At 40.4% G+C, this 27,983-nt stretch overlaps 1 protein-coding gene across 2 annotated transcripts in view; it reads left to right on the top strand.

Moving 5' to 3' along the window:
- naaladl2 (N-acetylated alpha-linked acidic dipeptidase like 2) overlaps positions 1–27,983 on the top strand; it is a 214,820-nt gene that overhangs the window by 35,525 nt on the left and 151,312 nt on the right. For both annotated transcript variants that reach the window (XM_076277894.1, XM_076277893.1), the window contains exon 2: positions 25,897–26,410. In XM_076277894.1, the coding sequence (XP_076134009.1) occupies positions 25,897–26,410 (514 nt within the window). The remainder of the gene's footprint in view (positions 1–25,896; positions 26,411–27,983) is intronic.

Below are 27,983 nucleotides of genomic sequence, written 5' to 3'. Positions count from 1 at the left end.
TTTCTACCACAACTCAGACTGCAGACTTCCATGTCATGACACCACATAATGACAGCGGTCTTGCGTCTTCTGGAGGAATGATCTGTAATCCTGTCACATTACTTCAGTGACATCTCGGTTGTCGACTGCAGAGAAGGGTTCTGAAGCAGATCAAATTCAACGTAACAGCTATATCCCCCCTCCGCACACCTGTTTACTTGCTTAGTCTCGTGAGTCTGCCGAGGCCTACAAGAGGGTGCTGCAGTGCTGGAGGACACTGTGACAGTCTAGGAGGGGCCACTGTACAGAACTGTGGAGAGGCTTGTTATGTGTGTGGTATGGTAAGGTAAGGACAGGGGATGAGATGACGTGGGGGCAGGCGTGGCCTCCTGCCGTGGCGCCCCCTGGAACAACGTGGCGGTTTTTCACTGCTTCTCCTCATCAGTAGCAGCAGTGTGTGTCCCGCACTCTGTGGGGGTGACGCTAATTTGAATAATGGTTGCTGGCTAAACACCTGCTTCCGCTCTGCTGGCCGCACCCGTGTGGGGTTATTATTAAATGTGCGAGCACGCACAAAACCCTGCAATCTCCACAAAGGCTTGCTGTGTGCAGTCCCACTCATCAATCTCAAGATGGCCACTTTATCTTTCCTGTACCTAATCATTCCCTCGAGAAATGGCCCCGACACAAATTAATACTTGTCAGTGGCTGGAGAAGGTGATAGAGAATGGTACGGATAGACAGGAAAACTGCCATAAGATCTTTGTCTATCAAAAAGTGCTGAAATTAGGATATGAGATCTGTGACCAGATTAGACAGGAATTTTGCTAAATCGCTGGCATATTGTTGAAAAGGTTTCCTTTGATCATATCAGATTTAGGTCCCTTGCTCTCTAGATTGTATCTTGTTATTGAACTCAGATCTCAAATCCCCATGTGTCAGACTTATCAATTGGGTTATTTAGCCATAACTTTAATTGATAAATCATAGAAAATGTTTTGAGTGTTTCAGTAAACACATAACTTAATTGACACTGCACAGCATTTAGATTTATACAAGGGAGGGGCGATCTTCAAGAGGAAACATATGGAAGCACATTACAATCTACCCTGTGCAGCCATCAAAGTCATGTGTGGGTGATTTGCATCCGGCAAGGATTGATTCCCACACTTGTTCAGAATCATCAATACAGAATACGCTGTGCTCGCTTAATCATAGACCATTGGTTGAGAGGCAGCATATTGTGTGCAGGAGGAGGCCTATTAAAGGGGTAATTTGCACTAATGGCTGGTTTGTCTTTGTTATTGCTGATAATGTTGGTGGGGTGCTTCCAATTTTACACAGTATGTGCACGTCTTTAATCTGGAAATCACAGAGTTGATCAGGTTTGTGGAATGGAAATGAAAAATAAATGTACCCAAAAAAGATTTTTGTGGAAAAAAGATGTTAAAACCAGAATTAACCTTCAGATAACAGTGCTACATTCAAAAATGTTGTCTGTATTTGCCCTTCTTTCTGTTAATTTTCACTTATCCTTTATAGTCTCCCACTCTTTAACTTTTTGATTCAAACAATTAAATAGTGTCCTTAATATCTAAAAACCAGGCTGACACTTTTGCATTTGCATTTAAGGCCACCCATATGATGGAGATTATGGCCCGATACATTATCCTGTCATCTCGCCATGTGTACAGTGTCACAAATTACAAGAAATTGGATCAGGGTCGGGACAAGATTCAGCTCAGACGCACATCTCCATTTTGAGCAGATCACAGCGGTCACAGAGTCTACTGCAAAACTCTGAGGAATATCACTTTTTTTATAGATCAGTCTAATAGGATGTGCACCAGAGGGTGGTGTTTGCTGAAACCAAAGCAAAAAGCAGTACCACTTGTCAAAAGATTTTATCTGCTGGTGTCATGTGCTGTACCCATGTTGTAGTTTATTATGTACATTTTCATCAGACACTTTTCACAACTTGACTTTATGACAAGCAGAGAATTAACTCCAGTTGTCTAAAAATAACCACTCCAGTTGATTTTAATTAGACAAGGCAATCAGTGGGCGTTCTGAGGAAATAAACTCTGCAAAGGATGCTAAGGATGGTAACATAGAAAGACAGCTTCATCGACCTCTTTGATATATGGTAAGAAAAAATTGTGCTATAAATCCTCCTTTACATAGATTTCTTTGTAATTATAATTTACGGGATGGTAAATCTAATTCATGGCTGCTCCTTCCTTCTACAGACACTATTAAAACAAACAGTTTGTTTTGACTTCACCTTTAAAAACCTGATAATGACTCCAAATGATTAATGCAAGTAATTTACCTCATGTCATGACCACACCGGCTTGCTTTTCCAAAACAAAACAAAAAAAACAACAACTTTAAATTGGAAAGATCCAACAAGTGCAATGTTGGATGCTAGGGCAAGTGTTCAAAGCAATTAACAGATACTGTGGACTGCGGCAAGTAGGTGCTGTGTCTCACAGCCCCACTGGCTTCTGAGTATAGATTAATTTTTTAGATCCCAAATGCTCTCTGGGAGAGAAAAAATCTGGCTGTGTGGTATTTCCAACACCATTACGTGTACCAAAGCCCTTTTTGGAGACTTTTAACGATCAAGGCATAGTGCTGTGTATGAATATATTTGGATATTCCCTCTTGAAAATGAAATCACAGGATTCTCTCCCTGTTCCACTTCCTTTCAAACAAACAAACAGGATATATATAAATAAATAATTATGGCTTCCACTCAAACGGACGGATATTTTTGTCCACCCTTGTGATAGCTGTTAAGATCCAGAGAGGAAAAACACTTTAGTGTCTCAGACAATCACAGTTGTTGTAGCCTCTCCTGGGGTTTCCACACCAGTGCGTTCTGGCTGATATGGAGGGTTGATGAATATTTCACAACTTGGCAAATGCGGAGAACGGGTAGGTTGAGAGGCTATAAAGTCTGCCGACGACTGGGAGAGATTGGGAGAGAAAAAGTGTGATGTGAGACGCAGTGCTCATCGCTGCATTCACATGCAGTGACGATGATGATTGTTATGACTAATTCACCACTGCGCACACCTGAGGGACCTGATGACTGTATGTAAGGTTATTTTGATTGATCAAGAAAGATGTAAGAGGACACCTAGGACACCAAACATGCTACCAAAGTTTCCCATCATATCCTCTCTCTGGGCTCTTTTCCCTCCATCATCCCATTTGATCTATGTCAGCTGCTACCTGCTCCACATTTGCAGCTACCGGTAATTGTGCAGATTGATGCTTCAGTTGGACGGCTTCTGAAGGTGAAGCTCTACAAGAGAAAAGGGACTGTTGTTGAGTGGAATAATTCGTCCACGCCTCCCAGCGGGACTCCTACAGCCATGTTACAGAGGAAATGGGGATGATTCATGATTGACTGGCATAGAAGGAGAGGAGGGTATTTATCAAGTGCCAGAAGCTCTACTGTGCCAGAATGGAAATAGAGTGCTAATTGAATGTTGGATGGCTTTGGAATAATGGACAGAGATTTTCCTCTATCAGTGCACATCACTACAATGGAATGGGGGACAGTAAATATCAGGATACAGCAAGGGGGACAGCTCACACAAAACATTTTTTATTTTTTTAGGTTTGGCATGCCTCATGACCATGTCTGCGACTTTTCACTTGCAAAATGGTGTGATTTAAACTGTAGAGGGCATACAAAAACATCTCTTTGACTAGTAAGACATAAAAAGTGGTTTTATAATAGTTTTTTACTATGCAAGGGTATATGAAGATGCTTACAGCAATCTTCACTGTTCTTGGACACTTTTGATAATTGAATGAACTTTTGCACATGTGTCTGTCAGGCTATAAGCTGTGTAAGAGTCTGCACGTGGGAGTAATGGTAATGGTTTAATTGAACCACTCCCACTCTTGTGCTCTTTGAAAAGGGTCAGGATTTTGGAGTGGGGGGGAGTCTCTTTTTGAGCTATTGAAGTGTGCAAGCTGTTTGTGTTAGAACAATATGTTGACAGTTTTAATCTTAAAAAAAAAAACAACTCTGTATGGACAGTTTTTCACATGGTAGAAAGATATGGCTGAAACATGCTGTGTGTTGTTCCTTACAGCTTTTTCCATATGTTGTTGATGCAGCATTGCTCCGTGTGTAGCCCAACAGTCTGTGTGTCTCGGGGTTGGCAATTGTATTCCATATCGGGAGGATGTTTGTGTTTAGTTTTACTTATAGTTTTGGGTTTGGGTGTTCGGCATACTCTCTTTTGAACTTTTATTTTGATTTATAAATAAACGATTCTTTAAATAATTATGTTATAATTTCACATCGCCCTAGGCTTAAAATGCAGGTAAAACACAAGGTCATATTTTTATTTTATTATATTATAACTCTGACAAACTCTATGACAAGCAAGGTGAAATTACAAAAAAATCATGTTGCCTAGTTAAGTTTTTAAGCTTCCGGCAAGAGCAAGGGAAGTCTTGTGCCGAACACATTTTCACAATGTATGATGTCTGACATGTTCTCAATGCATTCTACCAAGAAGGTGGTGGGCCTAGGGGCAGTTTTGTGTATTTGAATGATCCCTGTCGAGGGAGGATCCAATGTTTTTGTAAATAAGTTGTACCGTTTCCTCAAAAGAGTTTTGCTGATTTTATCTCCTCAACAAACTTTGAAATACCTAGTTCCAGTCATAGTTTGAGTAGTCTGTACATCTTTTTTTTTTATTTTGGCAAGCTTGAATAGTGTCATATGCTGCTGACAGGTCTATGAAGATTGTTCTGTTTAATTTCAATAAAGCAAGTTAGTGCAAGGATTTGTTTGTTTGTGAGGTGAAAGTATAGGTGAAATGTGGGTGAGTATTAGTCTCTTTAGAAGCTTGTATAGCTATTACTTTCACATTTTTCCTGGTGATGGGATATTTTCCTTTGGTAATGAAGTTGGTCATGATAGTTGTGGCTATCTGAGGGCATTTTGTTCAAGAAGTGTTATCATATTTGGATGTATACCATTTATGCCAGCTGCCTTCCCAGTTTATTTTTTAGAGTAGGGCGGTTTTCATTTCAGCCAGGAGCCGTTAGTCCTTAATTTGTTTCAGGGGAGGCTTTGTAGAGTTGCTGATACTCCTGTCGAGCTGTTCTTCCAAAGTTATGATCTGGTGTTTGTACTTCTTCGCTTGCTTGATCTCTAGCAATTGTGTCCACATTCATCAGTGCAATGTGACTTGAGGGGGTTGAGTGTTTCTGGGTCTTGTATTTTCAGGAGGTTCCAGTTGTGTCTACTAGATCTTCTTAGATCATGTGTTTGTTCCCAGAGTTCTTTGCTTGTAAGTGTCCAGCATGGGGTGTAGAGATCTCTTGTGTTCTGTAGAAATATGTTTTTTTTTCTTCTTTTTTTAGCATTTTTTAGTATTAGTCTTTTGAAACTAAATCCATGTCTCCCCTGGATATGTATAATTAATTTCTAAAACTAAAGCAGATACAGGGCTTCATCTCATTGCCTAACATACAGTGTGAAAGGTCTAAGACTGCTCTTGCATTATTCATGCATTTTCTCGCAGATTGACGTGGTTCTTTCCAATCGTGTCATCCATAGTATTATCTCGAAGACATGTTTGTCACATGCAATGCTCCTTTCCAAATCAAATTCTCGTATCAGTAGACTTCAGAAATAGTTCAGTAGAATCATTACAGTATGCCTTGCCTCAATTCCTTTAGATACCTTCAATCCTGGTGTAGATACATCCCCAGTGCAGAGCTGAGATTATTGTCAATTTCAGCAGCTTTGGAACAAGCACTGGAAAAGAAAATCATACACATCTCATGACATGTATTACTATGGAACCTTAGATAAGTCACTCCGAATGGTTCTGTTACAGCTTTGTTAAAAAGGCCATATCATTGAGTGCTCTCTTCTGAGAAAGTGTGGCCTTAGATTAGCAAGCAGTCGCTCTTATAATGACAACAAGATGTGTTGTCATAGTGTGTATCAAGATTGACTGTGTTGCTTAATTGAACTCATATCCTAGAATTAAACATGGCATTTGAATATGACACTAAATAAGCCCCTAGGAAAATTCTGAGTGGACACATTTGTCAGTAATGAATTTCTGCCATCTTTGTGTTTTCAGGTCATGAATTTGACCTAGTTAGCTTGTAAGTATCACTGAGCAATTAACAAAATCACTAGTGGTCCACTTTTACTTGGATGCTTTTGGCCTTGTGTCATTATAACCAAACTTGTGACTGAAAGACCAGACTGAGGCTCTGATGAAAAGCAGCACTATCCCCTCCCTCTTCAACCTCTGTTGCGTACCCTTAACCTGCAACTTCCTCCACCTGAAATACACAATCTGTACCTTACTTTGACTAAGGCAGCTGTTGCTTAATTTTGTCTTTTTTTTAAAATGTCCAGATTTAAGAAGAAGCAGCTGCTGCTTAGAGATGTCAAAGAACATATGGGGCCCTATCATGACATTCTAAAGTGCGTCGTCACTCGTCAAAAGTCTATTCAAATTTAGTAGGATGTCCAGTTCACATTGGGAGGGGTTTCATTCTCAAAAGTGGAGCGCATGGCGTAACAAGGTGTTCCTAGGTCTTTTAATCAGTCATATGGGTGTGTTTGGGGCGTAACATCATTTTAAACCAATGAGAATGACATCTGTCATTCCCTTTAACGGCGCAATGCGCGATATGTCAAATAAATGCAGTTACTTTCACTATTGACTGACAATGGGTTACCATCGAAAACATAGGCTGGAAAAAGCAACACTTACCCTAATGTTGCTCAAATGACTGAATAAAACAACATTTATCCTGCAGAGGAGTTGCTTATATCTCGTGACAGTGCGTCTTCAGCTGTGCTCCATACGTGTCTCTCGTCTCTCCCCTAATCACTTTTAACCGTCATTACCAATTTGCAAATGATGGTGAATAACTCATTATGAGACAGTATTTCGTAATATCTTTATTCTAATTATGTTTCCCATTGTAATCGTGCAATTTGTAATGCTTTGCATGGACGTGCGCTGGTGTGCGTTCATGAATGATAGAAGGATGGTGCGTGCACCTGCCAATATGACTGTTGACATGCGCTCTTAAAATAGCATATGAATAACTCGCCATTGACTTCTGACCAGGTTTAGGTGGTATATGATAGCGATTTTTAGACAACGCACTAGGTCCCTCCCTAGGTTGTTAATTGCCACACCCCTGGGCGCAATGCTTAAAAAATAAACGTGCAAAATACCGAATTCAACTTTCCGCGGGTGAATAACGAGTATTACGCCATGCGCTGGTGGCCCAAAATACAGCCCATGGTCTGCTCCGCTCCCTGTCCCTCACAGAAGAGTAATTGAATTGTTAGGAGACTATCATTTGGAACTGCAATCCTGAAAAACATGGAGTGAAGTTGTAATGCTTCCTCTTATCATCAGATTAATGCGGCTGAATGGAGTGTCTACTACTCCAAGGCATAGGGGATACCTCATCAAAATGCAGCAATACCCTTTTCATTTAGTCATTTAATGTGTTAATACAACATCAGTCATGCAATTTGCTTTGATATAACTACCTGATCCTTCATTTTTAAGAAATATTTTGGTTGCCATTCATCGCAACAATTGGCAATTTGCACCTCCTTGGCTATGTCTCAAAGAAAATGAGCCTGTCACTTCCTCACCATGGAATTATAATGACTGTGATACAATTTGGAGATTATACACACGCTCACGCGTTCTCTCTCTTTCTCTTTCTCTTTCTCTCTCTCTCTTTCTCTCTCTCTCTCTCTCTCTCTCTCCCACACATACACACTCAGACACACACACACACACACACACACTTTCTGCCATAACACACAAAAATATACACATACAATCTTATCATGTCTTAGCTAAACATTGACATACATATATAATTTTTTCTCTCTCTCTCTCTCCAAAAGCTCCCAAAGGCATCTTGTTTTATTATACAAATTCTATTTTTATCTTTGTTGCCTTCTCGCACGTTTTTCTGTCTCTCTTTCTCTCTCTGTAACACACACAAACAAACAAACACACACACACACACACACACACACACACACACTGAATGAATGTTGTGATGGCAGGTTGAAGAAGTATCGTTTAGATGTAAATGAGATTGGTTGCAGTTATCTGGATCAGTACGGAAACACCCATCTGAGCTGAACCAGTGTGCAGCTTATTCACATACTGACATCACACACACAGCCACCTCTTAATATTTTGTCATGAAGCATATAATTGCTGGATGGGCTGAAACTGTTGCCTGTCCAAAGACAGATAGATTTACGTATTCATGCTAAGACATTAGACTAAATAAATCTGTTCAGCGACTGCCACCCTCCATTGAGGTCCTCTTATGCAATAGACCTATCAGTCACTCCTTGAAACTCAGAATAGTTTATTGGATATAGGGTTTAATTTTGATGACCAGAATATTTGCAATAACCCATATGTTACGGAATATGGATTGCATGCAAATGTTATGCTGTAGAATTTGTGTATATCCAGGTCTAACCTTGGTATTACTCTGAGCTGAAATTAAGAGCTTCTTCCATCAGCACAATGAAGTTGGGTACAGCTGAGCTGTGGAGAATCGATTTTTGCCCCATGGTGGGGGTGGTGTGGATTTGGCAATAATTACATTCTGTGAAATGAACAAATAGATTTCAGGGTAGAACGAAGGGGGGAGAAAAATGTGTCACATGATTGCATCGCCTTAATCAAGGTTGGGATCTGAGTTCAGCTAAAATGGTAGGAAAAGCCTTAATGACGATTCATGTTGTAAAGATTTCCCCTATGAGAAAGTGCAGTGTATGGGATGGCCCTCATTGGTTGTGTGGTGTGAATGTGTGGGTGTGTGCATGTCTGTGTGTAGAGTGGTTGGCAGCACTGCTTCCAGGCAAGTCTCATAGTGTGAGCCTCTCTGTCTCTCTGGACTTGAATCCAAAGGCCCTGGAGAGAGGCCGGGAAGTTTTGATCTTTCTCCCTCGTTTACTCTCAGCTTAAAGGAGGGGGGACTCATAATTGGAAGAGGCTCATCAGAACACGATACAAATACCCCAGAGTTCCCAACCTGCCATGGGAATTTGGTGCAGGAGCTTTGCGCTAAATTATGCAGTGGATTTAGGAGGGTTGTCTTCACCGTGGACTGGTTTTAAGCCTCCAAACCCTTAACTCTCTACACTTTAGCTTCTATTCATCAGGGAAGTTGAGAGATGCAGGATTGTTAAAAGCAGACAATATAATTGGTGACTCTTTTATATGGAAATTGATGAACCCTTTACATTGTTTGTAGAAAACTGCTCTTTGTAGGGTCAAAAAAAAAACACAATTACTCCACAAAAACACAATTTTCCTACACATTTTTATTTATTTATTTATTTTTCAATTTAATCCCCCTTTTTATAGAGGGGCATGTGTGTTATCTCTCAGGCTTTAGTTGATGAATTTGTGTGTAGCCTTTTTCTGATCGTCATGGCAACACCCACTGAAAGGCAAAGGGTGGTGGGTGATGAGTCTCCTTATCAGCTGACTGAAATATTAAAGCGAGGGGGCGATCTGATTTCAACACAGACCCAAACAGTTTCTTCCTAGGGGATTTCATTAATGTCTGTCTTTTTTCCTTCACTGTGGCTGCTCTTATCTTATCTTGATTCAATGTTTGATTGCTTTTGTTCCCCTGACTGCCATGTATGGCTATATTTTAAATGTCTGGTTTTACCTTTGCTGTCTCTTTTGGTCTTTCAGTGTGCTGCCATGAAATGTTTTGGATTTTAGGTCTAATGTTATATTGTTACAGTTCATTTTGAACACGTTGCACATAAATTGTGCTGTCCTGTCAATGACTGAAATCTCCAACTTTGTGTTCCAAACTATTTTATGTTTGCTGCGATGTCTAAGTGAAGAGCAACCACTCAGCAACTCAAAGCAAAACATTCCAGTAGACCAGTCACGATTAGTCAACATAATCAACAAAGTCAGTATCTGTCAGCAGTGGCGTCATGCCCATTGAAGTTAAGGGGGCACGGGCCCCCTCGGACTTTGTTCCTATTATGCTCCATAATAAGCCAGAGCCTATAACGACTCAAATGTATTCTTCTAGATGTGTTTTAAATTGGTGTCTGCATGTTCCCGTAACAACTCACACCTGCATTGAGCTCGCAATGTTTTGCTTGTGTTGAACTGTTACAGTTAACTTTAGGCTACAGTTTGAACAGTTTAACTGTTACAGTTACAGTTTAAATAGATACAGTCAATGGTGTTGAAGTGGTAAGTAGTCTAGCTAAGCAATAAAAAGTAGTGGAATTATTTGTAGTTGACCAGGACATTTTGACATGATGATCAAATAGTTAGAACTATGGATTTGATGTTGGCCGCGAATTCAGAGCATTACGTTAACGTGAGCCTACATGGTGTCAGTATAACGTAGCCTAGGCTACTCTTACAAATATTACAAATATTTGGCAAAGTCTCCTGGTTCAATTGTTTCCAGTTTCATAAACGAGGGTGTTAGATTTGCAGTGACTACAAAATCCAACCTAATAACATTAGGCCTACCAAGGCATTGCTTTGGATGTTTCTCCACTTGTTCTCTTCACGTATCTGGCTGCTAATCCATGTAATGAAAAGGGATAGGCTACGCGTTCAAAAGGAGGCTTAAAGTTTTATATAGGATCGCGATGAACGTGATGTAGAGGGCAAGAAAGTATAATAGTCTCTCTCGTGCTCATAACTTAGGTTATTATCAGGTCACTTGCTCATGATTTGCAGATAGCTTACAAATGAGGTAGCCTATTGCTTGCCATAATGGTCATGAAAAATATATTAGTAAAATATTCAAATATTTAGGGTTAACCTTACTCAGCACTGAAACCTGTCAAACTTCTTTCAAAGTCCTTCATCACATGAATTAAGATTAAAATAATTTAATTTCTGAGCACCACAAGTCAGACCTCAGCAACTTTTTTGTAAGATTGTTCTTAGGTCACATATCAATCAAATCATAACAACTGCAATGATACTGTTTTAAAATCATGTGTAGTAGGCCTAAGTGTAAATGTGTCTAAACATGCTTTGAGCTGAATTTGAGCTTACAGTTCTTTCACCAACCTATGTGTTTTACATTAACTTATAAAATAGATACTTTAGCTTAGTCCTCAGATAGAGGATGGTTGCTGCTTGCTCTGTTAAGGTATTTCTGTCCCTCCCAAACTGCATTGAAATGTTATGTTTAGCAGCCAGAATTTCAAAATCTCCTGGGGAAGAAATCACCGGCCCCCCTCTAACAGGAACCCAACCCCCCGAAAAAATTTGCCTGATTGTGCCCCCTCTGAATTTTGCCTTGCATGACGCCCCTGTCTGTCAGTATCTTTAATCGATACATTTTTTCAGATTTTGCAATGTCACAATCCCAACAATTAACACAAATTCAAACAATCCCCACAATTAGTGGGCAACCTCACAATTTTATCCGACCACCACAACTTTTCCGCAAATTGAATAAATCATCTTAGTTTCCCGAGGGAAAAGGGAAACAAATCACAAATATTTTAGCAGTTTTCATTTGCTCCCTAAATTGCACTGCAACAAAACATCTAAAAACATTGCAACTTCCATTACATTAATTTAAAAAACTGCCATGAATTGAGGTATTTTGGGCTGCAACAAATTCAAAAAAGGTCTGTGAAATCCTGGAGGCACTTTAAAGTGCATTTAAATGAGATTCTCATTTAGAGAATCACATAAAGTGCTGTTTTCTGATTTGTCGAGGAAAACTGATAGTTTAGATTAACAATTAATTTACGTATTAATCGATAGATTAATCAATATGAAAATAGTCGTTAATGGCAGCCCTAGATTCCAATTGCAGATGGTGCTTGTCAGGAATTGGGTCTGGCAATGTGCCTCAGGTTTGTCTCAGTATAAATATATCAGGTTGGTCTGGTTTGTCTCAGTATAAATATCTCAGGTTGGTCTGGTTTGTCTCAGTATAAATATCTCAGGTTGCATCTCCATCTCTTCTCCCCAGTAAATTAGAGCCAGTGTCCAGGCTGCAGCTGCGCTCACACAGTAATAACATCGTGCTTCCCCACTTGTCTTCGTAACAGATTTCACCTGAAGCTTCCTACACTATGAGGTCAATATCTTACAAGTCTCCTCACCCTCACCTTGAACTGTGGTTCCATTGTACAGCTTCATTTTGCAGAAAGAATGCCTGGTTATTTTTGTTGGGTCAGTAAGTCTTCAGGTTCTTTGATATTCCACAATTCTCATCCCACAACATAGAATAGGTTAACACACAACATCAGCTCAAGGTGGTAAAGTTTCAAAATCCTACATGGTATATCATGACGAACACGTTCTTGGAGACAAGCCTTTTGTCTTGGGATGAGAAAGGACCAGAATTCTAAAAATATATGATTCTTAATCCTGCTGTCATTAGTGTGGTGTTCATAGGTGTAGGTTTGCAGGCTTCAAAGTGAGTTGAGTTTATACTCCAACTCAAAGCCAGCTGGCCAAATCTGATGACCGAGGAAAGAGGAGGGTGCAAAATCAAGCAAAACAATGTTGCTTCTGCTTGGGCCTAAACTTTGGCAAACATGCCCCATGATGTGCAAGGCAAGGTGGTCTAGCAGCACTCCTCCTCTGACAGAATGAGGAATAGTTGTTGGATGCTAGGCACCTCTTCCCTGTTCCTCTTGTAATTTGTCTTCAGGCCACAGAGTCCCTATGTATGTGTGTTGGGTCGAGTTCCATGAGTGCGTACAAAGTGCCTGACGGAATCTTTGTCCGAATGGAAGGGGTCCTATGCAACAGAACATGATAGATGTTTAGTGTTATGACTATAGACCCTATGGCATTGTGAATACCTATTTCCCTGTTGTGTGGTATTTTCCTCCCTGTTCTGTTACTCTCTATCCCCCTTTATACAGTCACCTTCACTGTGGAGCTCCACTTGGAAAGATTAGCTGAGGGCAAGTAGAAAAAAAGAATTCCTCAGTGTTCCCTCTCCAAGGGCCTCTCATTCCCCCACTGGCTTGTTAATTGATTGTTTGCAATTAGACGTTCCCTCATGTGAAGCAGCAGTTACTGTTTTAGCATCCGTCAGCAGAATTTGATCAAGCGAGCAGTTACTTTTGTCCATAAAGTTAATAAGGGTGATATTTAACTCACTGCTGAAGGAGTGTCAAGGAATTCATGCTTGATGAGTTAAAAGTGTTTCCTTGTGTCAGTGTGTGTTTAACAACATGAGCTTGATTGTGGCTGTGTCACAGTACATGAACAGCAATATTAGTCCATTTTATTGATCCAGACCCCTCTGAGGTGACCTTGACTCATCACCGTTCCTTATGTAATTAGGGCTGTGTGTGTGATTGCGTGTGTTTGTGCGCATTTTTATCCTGCTGTCTCAAGGTGTGTCTGTGGGGGAATTATGTGGGTTACTATCTTGTCCAATGTCTTGTACAGCTTGCTTGTGTGTGTGTGTGTGTGTATGTGTGTGTATGTGTTTGAGGGAGGGAGGGAGGGAGGGAGGGAGAGAGAGAGAGAGAGAGAGAGAGAGATGTGGTTAGGGGCTGTCACGGTTCTATTTTATCTTCTGTCTGCAGGTATAGATGATAAAAAATCTTGCCTTTGACAACATAGCAATCTAGACGACCTTTATGTCAATAGGTCAGACACAAAGCCCGAAATTACACATCATTACATATTTGTCTCTGCTGCAGGAAAGGCAGTAGGCATGTCCTTACTCTGCCTCATGGGCAAAGTATCCACATCTCTGAAAAGGACTGTCTGCTCTCTTCACATTGAAAGGCATTGCAATCGCATCCCCTTTTCCTCCTATTCCTCCCTGGCACGGATCAATATCTGTTGTAGGAATTTAACCAACTGTGCATGTTAGGCATATAATATCCCATAATATCCCATCATTTTCCATCTTCTGGCTCCACCATCTCTGAGTAGTGTCGCTCAAAAAAATAAAAAGGTGTGCCTCTCTGACCCCATTTCTGGTCTCTCGAATATGCAGCTCACAGTTGCAAACCGATTTATTTATCTATCTCCATGCTCGATCCAGCCCTTTTGTGCTGTGTAGATTACCTGTAAAAGTGTATTCCTGTCCACTAAGAATGGTATAGCATTTGCAACCTTGTCATCATGCTGAGAGGGATGGCAAGCCCTTGTGTTATTACTCTTATGAATATAGGAGCACATTGAATGGAGCACATTGTAAATAAAAGTAAAACTTGTTGCTATCTGTTTTATAATGAATAGCTGAATTTATCTCAGGAATTTGTATATGATGACACAAATATGGCATACGATTTATTCAAGGTTAAAATGTTTAAATTTTTTCTCTGCTGCAAATAGATCATGCGTCCTGGAGAGATCATGCATGTAGTATGTGCTGTATGCTGTATGTGTCTTCGGTGCGTCTCATGTGAATACCTATTTTAAACAGTTTACTAGTGTGTTGTGTTTAACTTTTGACTGTCCATAGAGAAGAAATACTTTTTTGATTGGTTGGTTGGGGGGCTATTGATTCTGTAAATCAGGACACCTATGACGTAGATCCGGTAAAAACAAAGTTCACAATTCCATATCAATGCTCTTTTGAATGGTTAATATAATAACCATACTAAACAACGTTTGAACTAGGAAGCAGGTTTCGCAGCGATGGAATCAACTGTAGCCAATCTATCTACACTCCTAGAAAGTGGTACAAACCAAACAAATTGGCTTTTTTAAAACTTAAATATTGGGACACCTCGGTGGCAGTTATCCCATATGTATCATAAACAACACAGCATAATAATAATTTTCATGCATGTACTGTATGTATTTAAAGAATAGCTGCATTCGCCTACAGTATGCTAAAATAGATGTCATTCAAGTTTCATTAGCCTTGCATGTGCTCATTCAGAGCTAAGATTGTTTACCTAAAATGAAAAGGTGCCAGGTCTGGAATTGACTCAACACTTTTGCATGCTGTTTCTTGAGAAACCAAATGGTCTTCCGGCAAAGCATCAAAAGAATGTCTGTACAATTTGGTAAATGTACATGTAACATTTTGCACATACACATTTTCAGCTCCAGCTTAATATTTGCCTCAGGTACCAAATGCAATCAGGACCATATACGACAAGAAGATAGTAGATTGTTCAATTCACTGAAAAATAATTTTACAATAAGGTCATTTAGCAGACATGTTTATTCAGAGTCACTCTTAATGCAGTGTGTGTAGCCAGTATTTGTGCCCAAGGGAAATTGACCTCTTGACCCAAGACTGGCTAACATCCGACTGTTAGAGATGAACTGGAGAAGTACCAGCAGTCATCTTGTCCTTTCAATTCTAATTTTAGGCATAATGTAGAATAACAACCACTGCCTCTAATGGAGCTTCTTTTGTGCATCAGTAACCATGAGATTTCCCTCAAATTAAGTTTTTTCTTATGATTTCTAAGCCCCTCAAACATTGACTGACCACCCACTTAACGAGCGAGTTGAAATTGTCGCTTAAGTTGCATCCATTTGTCTCCAGTCTCCATTTGTCTGAAAATGTTTTACATTCATTTATTCTTCGCCTTTGATTTCTGTTTTACCCTGAACAGGGAAGCATGGACTCCTAGACTCAGCCATATGCATGCGTGCATATTCTCTTCTGCACCAATATTTACTCAGTACACTATTCTCATGAAACAGCAGATTAAGTATAGGGTGATATGGAACACTTACCACATTAAAGCAGATATAGATTTTAGTCAGCACTTGCATTGTTCCATTACCATTTATGTGTATCCTTATAGGCCTATTTACTCAGTTTACATGAACCTCTAAATCATGGTTGTTTACTCTCACGGTCATGAAATGCTTTGGGTTTTGGGAATTCCATTATTTATTGCCAGAGAAATAGTGGACTATGCACTACACACTACAGTAGCTTTGTTTCATTTGTATTGAAATGATTGCAAAGGAATTAAGCAATCTGTTTGGATTGTTTTACAGTAAGGGACTGAATACTGACTAGGCATGGACCTGGGCTCACTGGAGAGAGCAGACAGACAAAAAAAAGATTGAAATCACTGAACCAGATTTTATGTGCATTATGGCCAAGTTTCCCTAAATTGCTTTTCCCATGACTCTGTGTGCACACATAGAGTGTTTTAGTAATGTCTGTCGTCATATTTGGATTATGTATGAATTATGTTGCATTGTGGCAGAGATTGAGCTATTCCCCATTCCCCCATTCTCATAATTTTTTGAGAAATTGCACACAATAGGTTGGGAATACTGTGTGCCACAGGTAATATTAACTGTGTGAAAGCTAAGGAGCCATGAAATTAAACTGTGTGGTTAGTCTCCATTTTCATACACAGAAGTCCTTGAGAGACAGGTGACATGTTTGCAAATTCTTACTATTTACCGGTACTTATTTTATTATTTTTTTATGGAGAAAAGAAAGTGAAGAATAACAGGGTGAGTGAGAAATTGGAAGTAGATCAGGAAATGACCGTATGCCAAACCCTGTGGATACTTGTACCTGTGTATTGGGATGCTACTGCTTAAAGGTACACTATGCAAGATTTTCACCTTAATATAACCTTTATGAAGCCAATCTGATGGTAAACAAACTTGTAATAGCCAAATTGTTCACTTAACATAGCTATACATAGCCTGGCCCTTACCGCCTGTGACTACGAATTCTCTTCGTCGTGCGAGGCTGAAATAAAATTTTGGCCGGAAGTACGTAGGATGGTAACACCAGGCTAAGCTATACAACATGGACGCAGCGAGTTGCTACAGAGAAAACCAGTCATGCAACTTCAAGAACGGTGGCCCGACAAATCTCACGAGAATCGTGAAACATTACCTTGTCAGTAGATAGCTCTTTGGAGATTTTTGCCTGTTGTTAATCCTTCACCTCCACAACAAAAGCATTTTCATTGTGTACAGGGGGGATAAGTCATGAGAAGTTTGTTATTTACAACAGCAGAGTAAAATATAAATATATTGCGACTAAATAATACCTAATACCTAAACCTGCATAGTGTACCTTTAAGGCCCAGCTCTCCTCACATTTGTACTATTTTCACTGTTATGTAAGTTACAACTCGTTTAATAACTCGTTTTAATAAATGGTGGTTGGTTAGCCAAAGTGCTTTGCTGCGTCTGCTTAGAACTGTAATCATACTGTAATTGGGTACAAGGATAATTATGAGAGCCTGTTTATTGTTCTAACATTAATTGCAGCCACAATACTAAACACAGCATGTTCCCACATGAAATATAACTTCATTGGTGGGCAAGTTCAAACATTCCATTAATTTGTTAATCAATTAAAATGGATTTTGACTAATTTTAAAGCAGTGTTAATGGTTTGTTATTGCTTTCAGTTGATACTGAAGTGAACTTTTCTCAATCCTAATTGAATTAGCTCAGATCCGCTGTGGTTGATTAATGGTGTGGGGCAGCTAAAAATCTATCACACATGTGGAGGTGGATATTTCATTATGAGTTTTGAAATAAAGGCATGGCCAGTGGAGCCTTGGCTCTTTTGTTTATATCCACTGTCGGGTTTGATTTTCTCAGTAAGGTGTCATCGTTGGCCCGCCATATCGGGTAGACCTCATGGGGAAAAAAGAAAAGGATAGAGATTAAGTGATTGTCGCAGTCAATTAATAGGAGAGAAATAATGCAACCAGGACTGGTGCAGGGAAAGGACAATGTGTCTGCAATACAAATATGATTGCAGATGTTTTGTTTTGATTGAAGAATACAAAAGTGGGGTAGTGCCTCTTAGGTTTCTCTAAGAGGAAAAAAACACCTTAGCTGCAAGCAAGCCTCCTTTTATTGAGAAGGGGCAAAACACATAACAAGCTAGAAAAACAGATGAGTAAATAAGGAGGACTATAAGAACTACAGTCTACTACATTAACTTTCTAGTCTCTCATGCCCTCTTAGTACAGCACAAGGACCCGATGAATCACACAGATTGGTTGGAATGATCATCTTAGGGGCTCCAGCAAGACAATGTGGTTTTACTGAACATGAATCCTTAAGATGGACACTTTGTCACTAATGATTGCCAGGAGGAACTAATTGCCTTGGTGCAAATTGGGGCAACTCGTATGCATCCTTGGCTGTGCCAAAGACCATAAAGCTCTGCGTCTAAAGCATCATTTATGCTCAACATTAAAAACAGATACGGACGGAGCCTCCGTCTGTTCTCTGTGTTGATTTCGTCGTTTTTTTTTCCGTTCACTTCAACGTTACAAGTATGGATGAAACGGATCAACGGATGAAATCTACATCTCGCTCAGCATGCAACCAGCAATTAATGTCTATTAATTACTTCCCCACAATCTAGAGTTCCGGTTCTCAGCTTTCATTGTGAGTGGGGTCTTCTTGGCTCTTTGAGTTTTATTTTTTTCCTTCACAATTCTGGGATTGGCAATGGCCCTTGGGGCTTGGAGCATGGTTTTTGACACTCAGCCATTTTCCACTGTAGGAGCGGCTCTTTGAATGTATGCCCCCGCGATGGCATAATCAATTTAAGAGTTTGTCTTGGGTCATTATTACCTGCTGGAGAGCCATCTGTTGGCCACGTCTGTGGGAGGAGAGTGCCAGGTAGCTAGAGCAGTGAAGTGGAGAAAAAGATGGAATGAGAGGGAGAGATGGAGTGAGGGATATGGAGAGGGGAGGCACAGAGATGGAGTAGAGGAATGGAGCTGTTAGAAGAGAGTGACGAGAGCAGTAGAACGAACAGGAGAGATGGAGAGAGAAAGAAATGTGTAAAAAAGGCAGGAGGAATTCAAAGCATGGGCTTCCGAACGGAAGGGACCAGCCAGATGGCCGGGGACACAAGCGTCCTCACACTGCCAAATGGGCCTGGGCATATTTAAGAGAACCATGACTAAATATAATTACTCTCTATTCGATGCCTATTCGAAGAAGCAGGCCGTTGGAGAACTTTCTCGTAGGGTCTGCGTGGGCAGTTTGAGAGTGCCTCTCTAAGGGGCTCAAATAAAAAAAAAATGGAACACAGCACTACAGGCTACAGAAATATGCTGTCCATGTGTATACATTTTACTGTGGTGAATAATTCCACTTTAGATGCTGAAAAGGGTGAAATGTGCAACTAAATGAATGAACTAATATAATTGATTCCATATACAGAAGCATTAGGCTGTTAGTGTTAAATTGGTTGTTCAAGGGTATACAAGGAATGTGTTTTAAACCACATATATAAGCATGTGGAAGAAAAGAGTGCTTTTTGTATCTCACAAATATCCATAACTAAATTGTTAACACTCAGGAATATGCCTACCAACCTGGTACTGTGACAGTAAAATTACTCATTTCATCTGACAGACTTCTCTACCATGTTTCTGATGAATTTAGCTGTGCAGTCAGTTAAATAGATTGTGCAGTCACATTTAGGGTTTTACATACTGCTCTCCGGATGATTGGGGAGCTACAGTGTAGGAGCCAGTGTCATCAAACACACTATGTGTGAACTGCAATACTTCAAACAATCCCTCACTTCACCTGTCATTCAAAAATTACATCTTTAAGGCTGATGTTACATTTTTGGCTTTCTTCATGTTAAATAAGAGAGAACTTGGAAGAACTTTACTGGCCCAAAGAGAACAGGTTTCTCTGCCATCAAACACCTTTGGAATGAACTAGAAGAGAGCTTGTGAGCAAGACCACACATATGCTCTTCTGAATCAATGGGCAAAAATGTCCACAGAAACTCTGAAATATTGTGGAAATCCATCACAACAGAGTGGAAGCTGTTACAGCTGCATAGGGGGGACCATATTACTACCTATGAATGTATAATGGGATGTCATTGAAGTTCCAGTGGGTGAAATGGCAGGCGTCCCAATACTTATGTCTATAGTGTATTTAGAAAGCATTCTTAAAAGAAAAACGTGGTTGTGAAATACAATGCATGTCATCATTAAGACATTTAGATTTGGATTTGCCTAAGCATTGTCATTTTTTAATTTCGTGTTGAAAAACGAGGAGCGAGTCTGACAGTGTAGGCCAATGTGTGTGAGAGGGGGAGGGTCCGGGAGTGATTAGTCAGTTGTACGGGTCACGTCATCCAGAGCCTACAGCAACAATTCCTGAGGTCAAGGAGGAAATATCAGACGACGTGTCAGATTCAGAAGAAGCCGCTGTGGTGGGGGGAAAAGGCAAGAAAACAGTGTTTTTGACTGGAATGGCTGAAGAAGTTTATGTGGTTTAGATATTGCAAAACACCAACACATCAACTTCATTACAAGCATTACATGTTAATATGAAAATTTATCCTACTACATTTATTCTATTTTATCTCTAACTGTCAAATTTATGAAATCAACATTATGAAATAGCTGCTCTTTGGCTTTGAATGAATGTAATGTTACATGCCTGCTGGCAGTAAACAGTCCAGGTGGGGTCCACACATGATGACTTATTTAATACCTTGTCTAATCTGATATTAGTAAATACTTTGACCGGACCAAGCTATATAGTCACAGGTAAAAAATAATTCAGTTTGTCTGCATATACTCTTTCTATAGTAACCTAGATGTGTAATGATTTTTTGAGCCTAGTTAATGGCTCAAAAGAGCAGTATAGTTTGACGTAGCGAAGTTGGCCTCAAAAGCTATGCTATATGCCATTCAGTTGTAAATGCATTATCTGGTCTTACTCAAAACTGCACCAGTTGACGCCATTTTGGTCCCAATCGAAAACTTACACTCGTTATCATCCAGAAATAGACCCTAGGTTGTTGTTACACTGGAGTTTCCCTTTAAGCTTTCACTCAAACATTTTATTATACACAAATAAATTAAGACACTGGCTGGGTAAAGGACCCTTTTGGGTCTGGGCATTTCCCATCCACTGCACACCTGTTGCCAGATTAGCCTAGCTTGGGTGCTAATTAATAAGCCCGCATTAGCACATGAATTTAATGAAATCAATTAAGTGGCATATGGCTTCCTCATTGGGAAACTCATACCTTCAACTTTGATAAATGATGCCTTGGGTTGAGTTTTGTATTAGCATTTAATTTGCCAGGGTTTCAGGGTGTATTGATGGCAGAGATCAAACACACACTTAGCCATTGGCTTGAAGGGGGTCCCACTTTAAAGAGAGGCTGAGAGAGCACACACCCATCCCTCAGCCATGACTCTAACCTTTGAGAGATTAAAGACTTAGCTTTGTTAGTGTTGGTGGGTGGATGCAGTTCATGAAAAGTTCATTAAAATGACCAGGCAAGATAAATTAGATCATTATAGACCCACGGACAACACAGATACCCGTTTGCTATATGGTAAAATATTGCATGTGTGTCTGTATATGTACATAGAGCAGTTATTTTATTCATTAACATTCCATCAAATCATCTATTGCATTTATTATTCTGCTGTATAAGATTACGATTTATTGCATTTAATTGCATGAATAATAACGAAATACTTTCTGGAAGGATTTGCCTCAAAGAAGCATTGTTATTCAGCATTTTGTCACATCCTGTGCTTGAGAGCAAATGGATGCAAGTGGTTTTAGGTTTGCCATGCACTCCAGAAAGGCAGCTATTTTAGGTGTTAATGAAGCTAATGACATAGAGATTAGCTCTATCGTTAATCACCATGCTGCGACAATGGAAGAAAGCATACTATCCCCCTGGCCTGTCAAATTTCATAGAAGTTTAATGAATGATTGTTAGCCTAATTCAAACTGTAATGATCTGTTTGTTCGTCCTAATTCATTTCAGATGGTAAAAGCCATGTTCACTCATGTTTTTCTCCTTGTGAACAAATGCCTCCAATTGTACTTCTTTTTGATTGATACAAATGTGTACAATATCTCTCGTTATAGTTGGCCCTGATCGATTGCCTCAATAACCCTGGCTTCACATTTGTAACAGGCAAAATTAATGTTTGCTCTGTCTGAAAGTTAGATTGTCTTCTCTCCTAGCTTAAAGAATTAGGTGCTGATAATTGATCTGATATCCTTGTTAATATGGTTTGAAGCAGGTAGCCTCTCTGTGAAGAGCATTTTCCTCTTAGAGTGCATCTATTGCTTTTACCACCATTTATCGATTGGAAAATACAATTGGGGTATCACTCAACAGTGGACTGTGGATATTTTACATGCACACTATTAGCATCCGGGTCTGACTGTCATGTCTAAGAGCTTTAAAGATCAATCTGCTGTGAGAGTCCATTTGCAGCCAATGGGAGTTTGTGGACATTTTAACATGATGGTGGTGAAGTTAATGCCCAAAAGCACTGGCATACAGCTCTGGAAAGTAAAGAGACCACTGCACATTTTTCTGATGTCATCCTACAGTTCCTGAATGACATTCGAATGAGTTGACAGTCATGTTCAAAATTAAGAGACCACTACGAATTTGAATATGATCTTCAACTCATTTGAATGTCACTCAGTGTTTGTATGTACTGTATGTATGTGTGAGTGCATGAGCTTTCTTACTTTGTCTGAAAACTCTTCATTTTGTGCAATTTTATGAGGCAGTAGTCCAACAAGACTATTTTGAAACTGTCAAGTGATCACTGAATGTCATCTGTTGGAAGTAAGGATTTACCCCATAGAATTAGAGATGGGAAGGAGAGGTGCTAAATATCAAAACATTCTCAGGTAAGTAAGATTACCAGCCAGTTGGAAATCTCATTGGCATGTGGTTACCTCAGCACAAACCTAGCCATAATGTTAGTGAGCTGTGTGTTTGCAAGGGGAGGCAAAGGGAACATATGGGCCATGTTGGCGTTTTCATGTCTGACATTTTCAAACATGCCTGATGAACGCTGAGATTTAATGTCTGAAAGATCCGTAAACCAGCACTCATTCTTCCCCCTCTAGTCCCCCTGGGGTCACATATTTTATTTATGCACTCTATAAAAAATAAAGGTTTACTCGGCTGGCTGGAGGTAAGCAACATATTCTCAAGACTGGGCCATATGCTTCCACTAATGGATACGGTGAAAATGGAAAAGGTCTTGGCAATTCCCCTCTGTCTTCCTTAGTAGGTCTGGGATCATTGCCTCCTATTGCTGGCCTGTGGTTCGGCTATATAGCTTCTAATGACCTGAGAGAGAGAGCAAGCACTGAAATATGCACTTCTGACACATGCCCATAGCCAGAGCCTGTGGGATCCACTTTTGTTTGGGTTATTGAGGGTTATACTTTAAGCATTACAGCACTGTATCAATAATGATTCTACTCCTAATCCCCTCTTCAACAGGCTCCAGTGTGGCGCAGGGTACTACTGCAGTTATGGATATGTAGCCTTGCTTATTAGCTGCAAGGTGTTGCCCATTATTTTGACTGTTGCGAGGACCCCAGTGAAATGTGCAACAGCTGAATTGATTGACAGCTGACTTCATGCTCTGTAACTACAGCAACCGACAAGGTCATGTCTGAGCAGATTATGCTTAAATGGGACAGCACTTGGAAATATCCCTCTTCATTACATGTTCTGCTTTTCACTGGCCTCATCTTTTGTCTATAGACTGCCTCTTCCTCTCAGACTTTATCATACATTGACTTCCTCATTTTCAAAGTGTTTCTTTTAAGCAATACATTTAAATAAACCTTTCCAGTTAGATCATTTGTATACAAATATACCTGATAGTGCTGAAATAAATATTTCAGCACTATCAGGTATATTTGTATACAAATCATTATTCCCCCCAGAGCAGCATTTATGACATGTCATAAATGCTGCTCTGGGGGGAATAATGATTTGACAAACATTACTCTTTGTAATGGATTTTGCTTAATCCACATAACAATCAGAACAGATCTAATAATGCTAAATGCAGTATGAATAAATGCCATCTTTTTTGGACACACACACACACCCTGGGGTTTGCAAATTCAGGATTTTGCCGGATGCTAAGCTGGCATTAACACACTGCTGCGCTTCCATTTCAGTTGTCAGCGGCGCATCAATCACCAGGGTAAAGTCAAAGGAGGTATATACGTCCCTGTCTAATTGATGGCTCTGTTGGCGAGTCGAAAGGCGTTAAATTGCTGACGTCTCCATGATGGAATGTCAGCTGTCATTCCGAAAGCAAGGCCTGCATCTCATCCCTACATGAACAACGGCAAGCAGGAGGATAGAAAATGAGGTGGAGAGAAAGGGGGAAGGGAGGAGGAAGCACAAGGAACAAGATGAAAAGATGAAGTAGGAGAGCGAGATGAGGACAAGTTGGAGTGAGAATAGTGGAGAAGTGGTTCCCCCTGCCTTGATTAGGGGTCAGAGATTAAATGCAGGCCCCTTTATGGCAGCCAAGAGCGCTGTCTAACATTCCCACAGGAGATAATGGGGTTTCTCTGGCACATTGAAGACTAATGTGGACATTTTTGCTGCCCTCTAATATTACTCTTTTCCACACCTAGCAACTATTCCAGTCTGAAGGAGCTGGGAAATCTTAAATGTTTACTTTACACAAAAAGATGAAGAACCTTTGAAACATGCTGAATGTTAAATAATGGTTGGAAATGGTAGATGTGTTTTCTTTATCTCCTCTTTGTTGAATATTAGTTTGCAAAAAAATGTTTGTCATCACAAGCCTTTTTATTATTGCAAGGCTTTCCCCCACAGTTTCAACTGAAATGTTAAGCCATTGCACTGACTAAAATGGCTCCTCAGTGGCTGTTCACATTTTTGATTAAGCAGTGTGATTTGATGGCTGCTGCAGACATATTTTAATGCTGAAATGTTTGCACAAGCTTGGAGAGGCATTTCTCTTGATTTTTTTTTGGCTGTTTTGACTATGATGGCTCTGCTGGTAAAAATGATTGTTAAATCAGATGTTATACTAAAACAGGGGCCTACTAGTTTTATGAATCTGCTCCCTCCAAGTCATCAACCATAATGATCTTTTTTAGGAGCCGCAGTGAACCCGCGTGCTCTTACTGTGTCCTTTGAGAATACTCTTTACTATGTAGTAACAGAGGTGAAAGCCTTACGGCACAGCCTGCAGAAACATAAATCCCAGAGCCTGTAATTGTCATAGTATTGTGGGCCATGCAATAACAGCCAGAACCTTAAAAATACCTCTCATTATGTCAGCAAACATGGAGGGGACATTTATTTCAGTGTTTTTAATAACTGATTTACTCTCAATTGATAGTGCTTTGTGTTAGAATACATTGTTATTTGGGAGCTTTTGCATTATCCTGGTATAATTCATGGCTTTTTCGTTAACTTAATTTTGTGTAAATCTCATTCGATTGTAGAGAAGTGTTTCAGTTAAATCTGGAAACATAGGATATTATGACATTAAGAACTGGATTTGCATGGTTTTTGGAGTCATTTTTAGATGATCTTGTCAGTTTAATTCAACAAACACTGGACGGTCTAATCCATGTGATTAAGACATTTTTGTCTGACATTTTGTTCAGAGAACACGTTGCCGTACACTAACAGGGCTGTGAAGGGAAATATCACCTTGACGTTTAATGTGTTCCTGTACCTGACATTGTAAAAAACACTAAAAACCCAATTACACAAATGTATCCAATTTCACATTGAATATATGATTAGTACATTGTGCCATATTTAGATTGTTACCTTCATCTTATGATAGTTACAGATAGATTTCCAGTTACAATAACAAGTACAGTACAGCTGTGGGTACATACTGTAGTCCACATCTATTCAGCTTGTGAATACAGTTTCCAGTTTATTTAAAATATACAAAATGAAATGTATTGTCACATCTAACAAAGAAATACATTCAGTATTGTCCTGATATTTGAAAGTAGATGTGTGCTTATGTGTGTGTGTGTGTGTGTGTGTGTGTGTGTGTGTGTGTGTGTGTGTGTGTGTGTGTGTGTGTGTGTGTGTGTGTGTGTGCGCGCGCAGGTGAGGACATGGCCTACAGGAAGGTGCGTGCAGGTCATCGGGGCTCGTTGCGCTCGCGGGACCTGGAGAGTGAGGAGCTGCAAGCTGCGACTCTCGAGCTGGAGTGGGACATGGAGAAGGAGCTGCAGGAGCCCGGTCTGGACCGCTTCCAGCTGGAGTGTGTCGAGCGACAGCCTGTGGGCAACTCCGTCGGAGGAGGTGGGGGGGCCGACCTGGACCTGGAGCCCATCCAGCCCTCCACTTCTCCGCACGGACGATTCCAGCGCCTCCAGGAGGAGCCCAGCTACGGGTCCCGCTTCACCCGGGCAGCTTCCAAAGCACAGAGGAGGGCTGAGAACTGGAGCTGGGCAGTCAAGTACATCTTAGCTGGAGCAGGGGTGTTCATCCTGGGGCTGGTGATCGGACGGTACACACACAGCACAGAGGAACAGACATCAGGTGTGCTGTCAGATGTGGATGTGCTGGATAGTGTGTTGAGGGGCATCACAGCAGAGGATCTGCGGGCATTAAAAAGGTAATTCTGGTTCTGTATGATGTCAATAATGACAGCATTAATAACATCATTCATATTGCATCCTTTTCACAAGCACTATGGGAATCCATCTTAGAACATCATTATGCGTACATATAGAGCCAAATTACAGGGTTTTCCTGCATATAGAATTGTAAGGTGGCTTCCTCGAGCCGGCCCCAGCCTCCCAACAAATTGCTAACATTAGTACTTGTTTTCACGAAAAACTTTTCCCAGCATTGAATTGATTTGAAGGATGTAGCTGCCATTGCGGCTCTGCAGTGGCACTGTATCACAATCCGTGCATCAGGCAAAGTCAGTGTGGACTGACTCATTCTTCTCCACGTTCATCAGCTAGCTTGCTGGCAAATAAGCCAAACTAGGTAACTGTAGGAACGCTAGGTTCTATGTGACCTGAGTGAAATGATTCAAGTTAAATGTTAATGTGGGTGTGAGCAAAATGACACAGTCGTCACATCTGTAGATATTATTTTTTTAGATGATAAACCTCAAACTCAATCATTTAAAGCAAAATATTTTGCGGATCCATTGGCTATGGGTTGTGTGGAACCACTGGTTTACATGACTGGTAATTGACCCAATATTCTGGTAAAAAAATGCATGTGCCAGGGGTCTTATTCATGTTTTTCTTAATTGTAATATGATCTCAACTATTATGGCAATTGAGTTAAGGTGTTTACATGACTCATATGCAATTGGAATATTGTCATTGGTCTGATTAATACAGGACTGTGGTGTCCATGTAAAAGTACTTATTCTTAAACGGACAGACAGATAAACACAGGTAGGCCAAGGACAGACAAAGTGTATAAAAAAAGATCTTCACACACACGATGCACAGTGGCCTTCATAGAGGAAGTTAGACACTCCTGTAGAGACAGGTGTGGCCTTTGCTGGGACAGCCTCTCTGGGACCTGCTCACCGCTAACAAAGACAGTCCTGGAGCCCAGAGCGTAGCCCGTCCTGCAGGTGACAAGCAGTGTTGTTGTCTGCAAGCCCAGCTGTGGGGTGGGCTGACAGGCCGGGGAAAGGCTCCCTAACAGGTCTTAATGTGAAATTAAATGTCGACAAACCTCAACTGGGATGACACTGCTTTATTTTCAGGCAGGGATCACGGATTGCATGCATATTTGTGTCAGGAAGATAACTGAGTTCTCAGGCTCAAGTGACACAATGGCGACTTTGCGAGCAATCCTTGTGGTTTATGCCATGTTTATTATTTATTTAGTCACATTTATTTTTCAAGCCCCATTGCGAGCAGCCGACCGCAGTTGCAAGTCTGCAGGAGGAGAGAGGCAGGCAAGCACGCTGATGGGTGGGAAGCTGAAACACAGACAAGTCAAAATATTGTGACGGTGTTTGAATCCAGTGCGTCTTAACTCTTTCTCTCGCTCTCTCTCTCTCTCTCTCTCTCTACTCTCTCTATCTCTCTCTGTTCCAGCATTATCTGCTTTGCTTTCAGGAGAGGAGTACATGTTTACAAAGATAATTGCATTATTTACTTTATGGGCACAAAGCCTGCAATCTCTTAGGGAGAAATTGCGCTCTAGTGGGA

Source organism: Alosa pseudoharengus, unplaced genomic scaffold, assembly GCF_046254945.1.
Source record: "Alosa pseudoharengus isolate Yale_2024_CS ecotype anadromous, Long Island Sound unplaced genomic scaffold, YU_APseudo_1.1 YU_APseudo_1.1_scf_11, whole genome shotgun sequence".
Lineage (NCBI taxonomy): Eukaryota > Metazoa > Chordata > Actinopteri > Clupeiformes > Clupeidae > Alosa > Alosa pseudoharengus.
The sequence above is the reverse complement of the archived record's forward strand: the minus strand, read 5'-3'. Positions and strand labels throughout refer to the sequence as shown.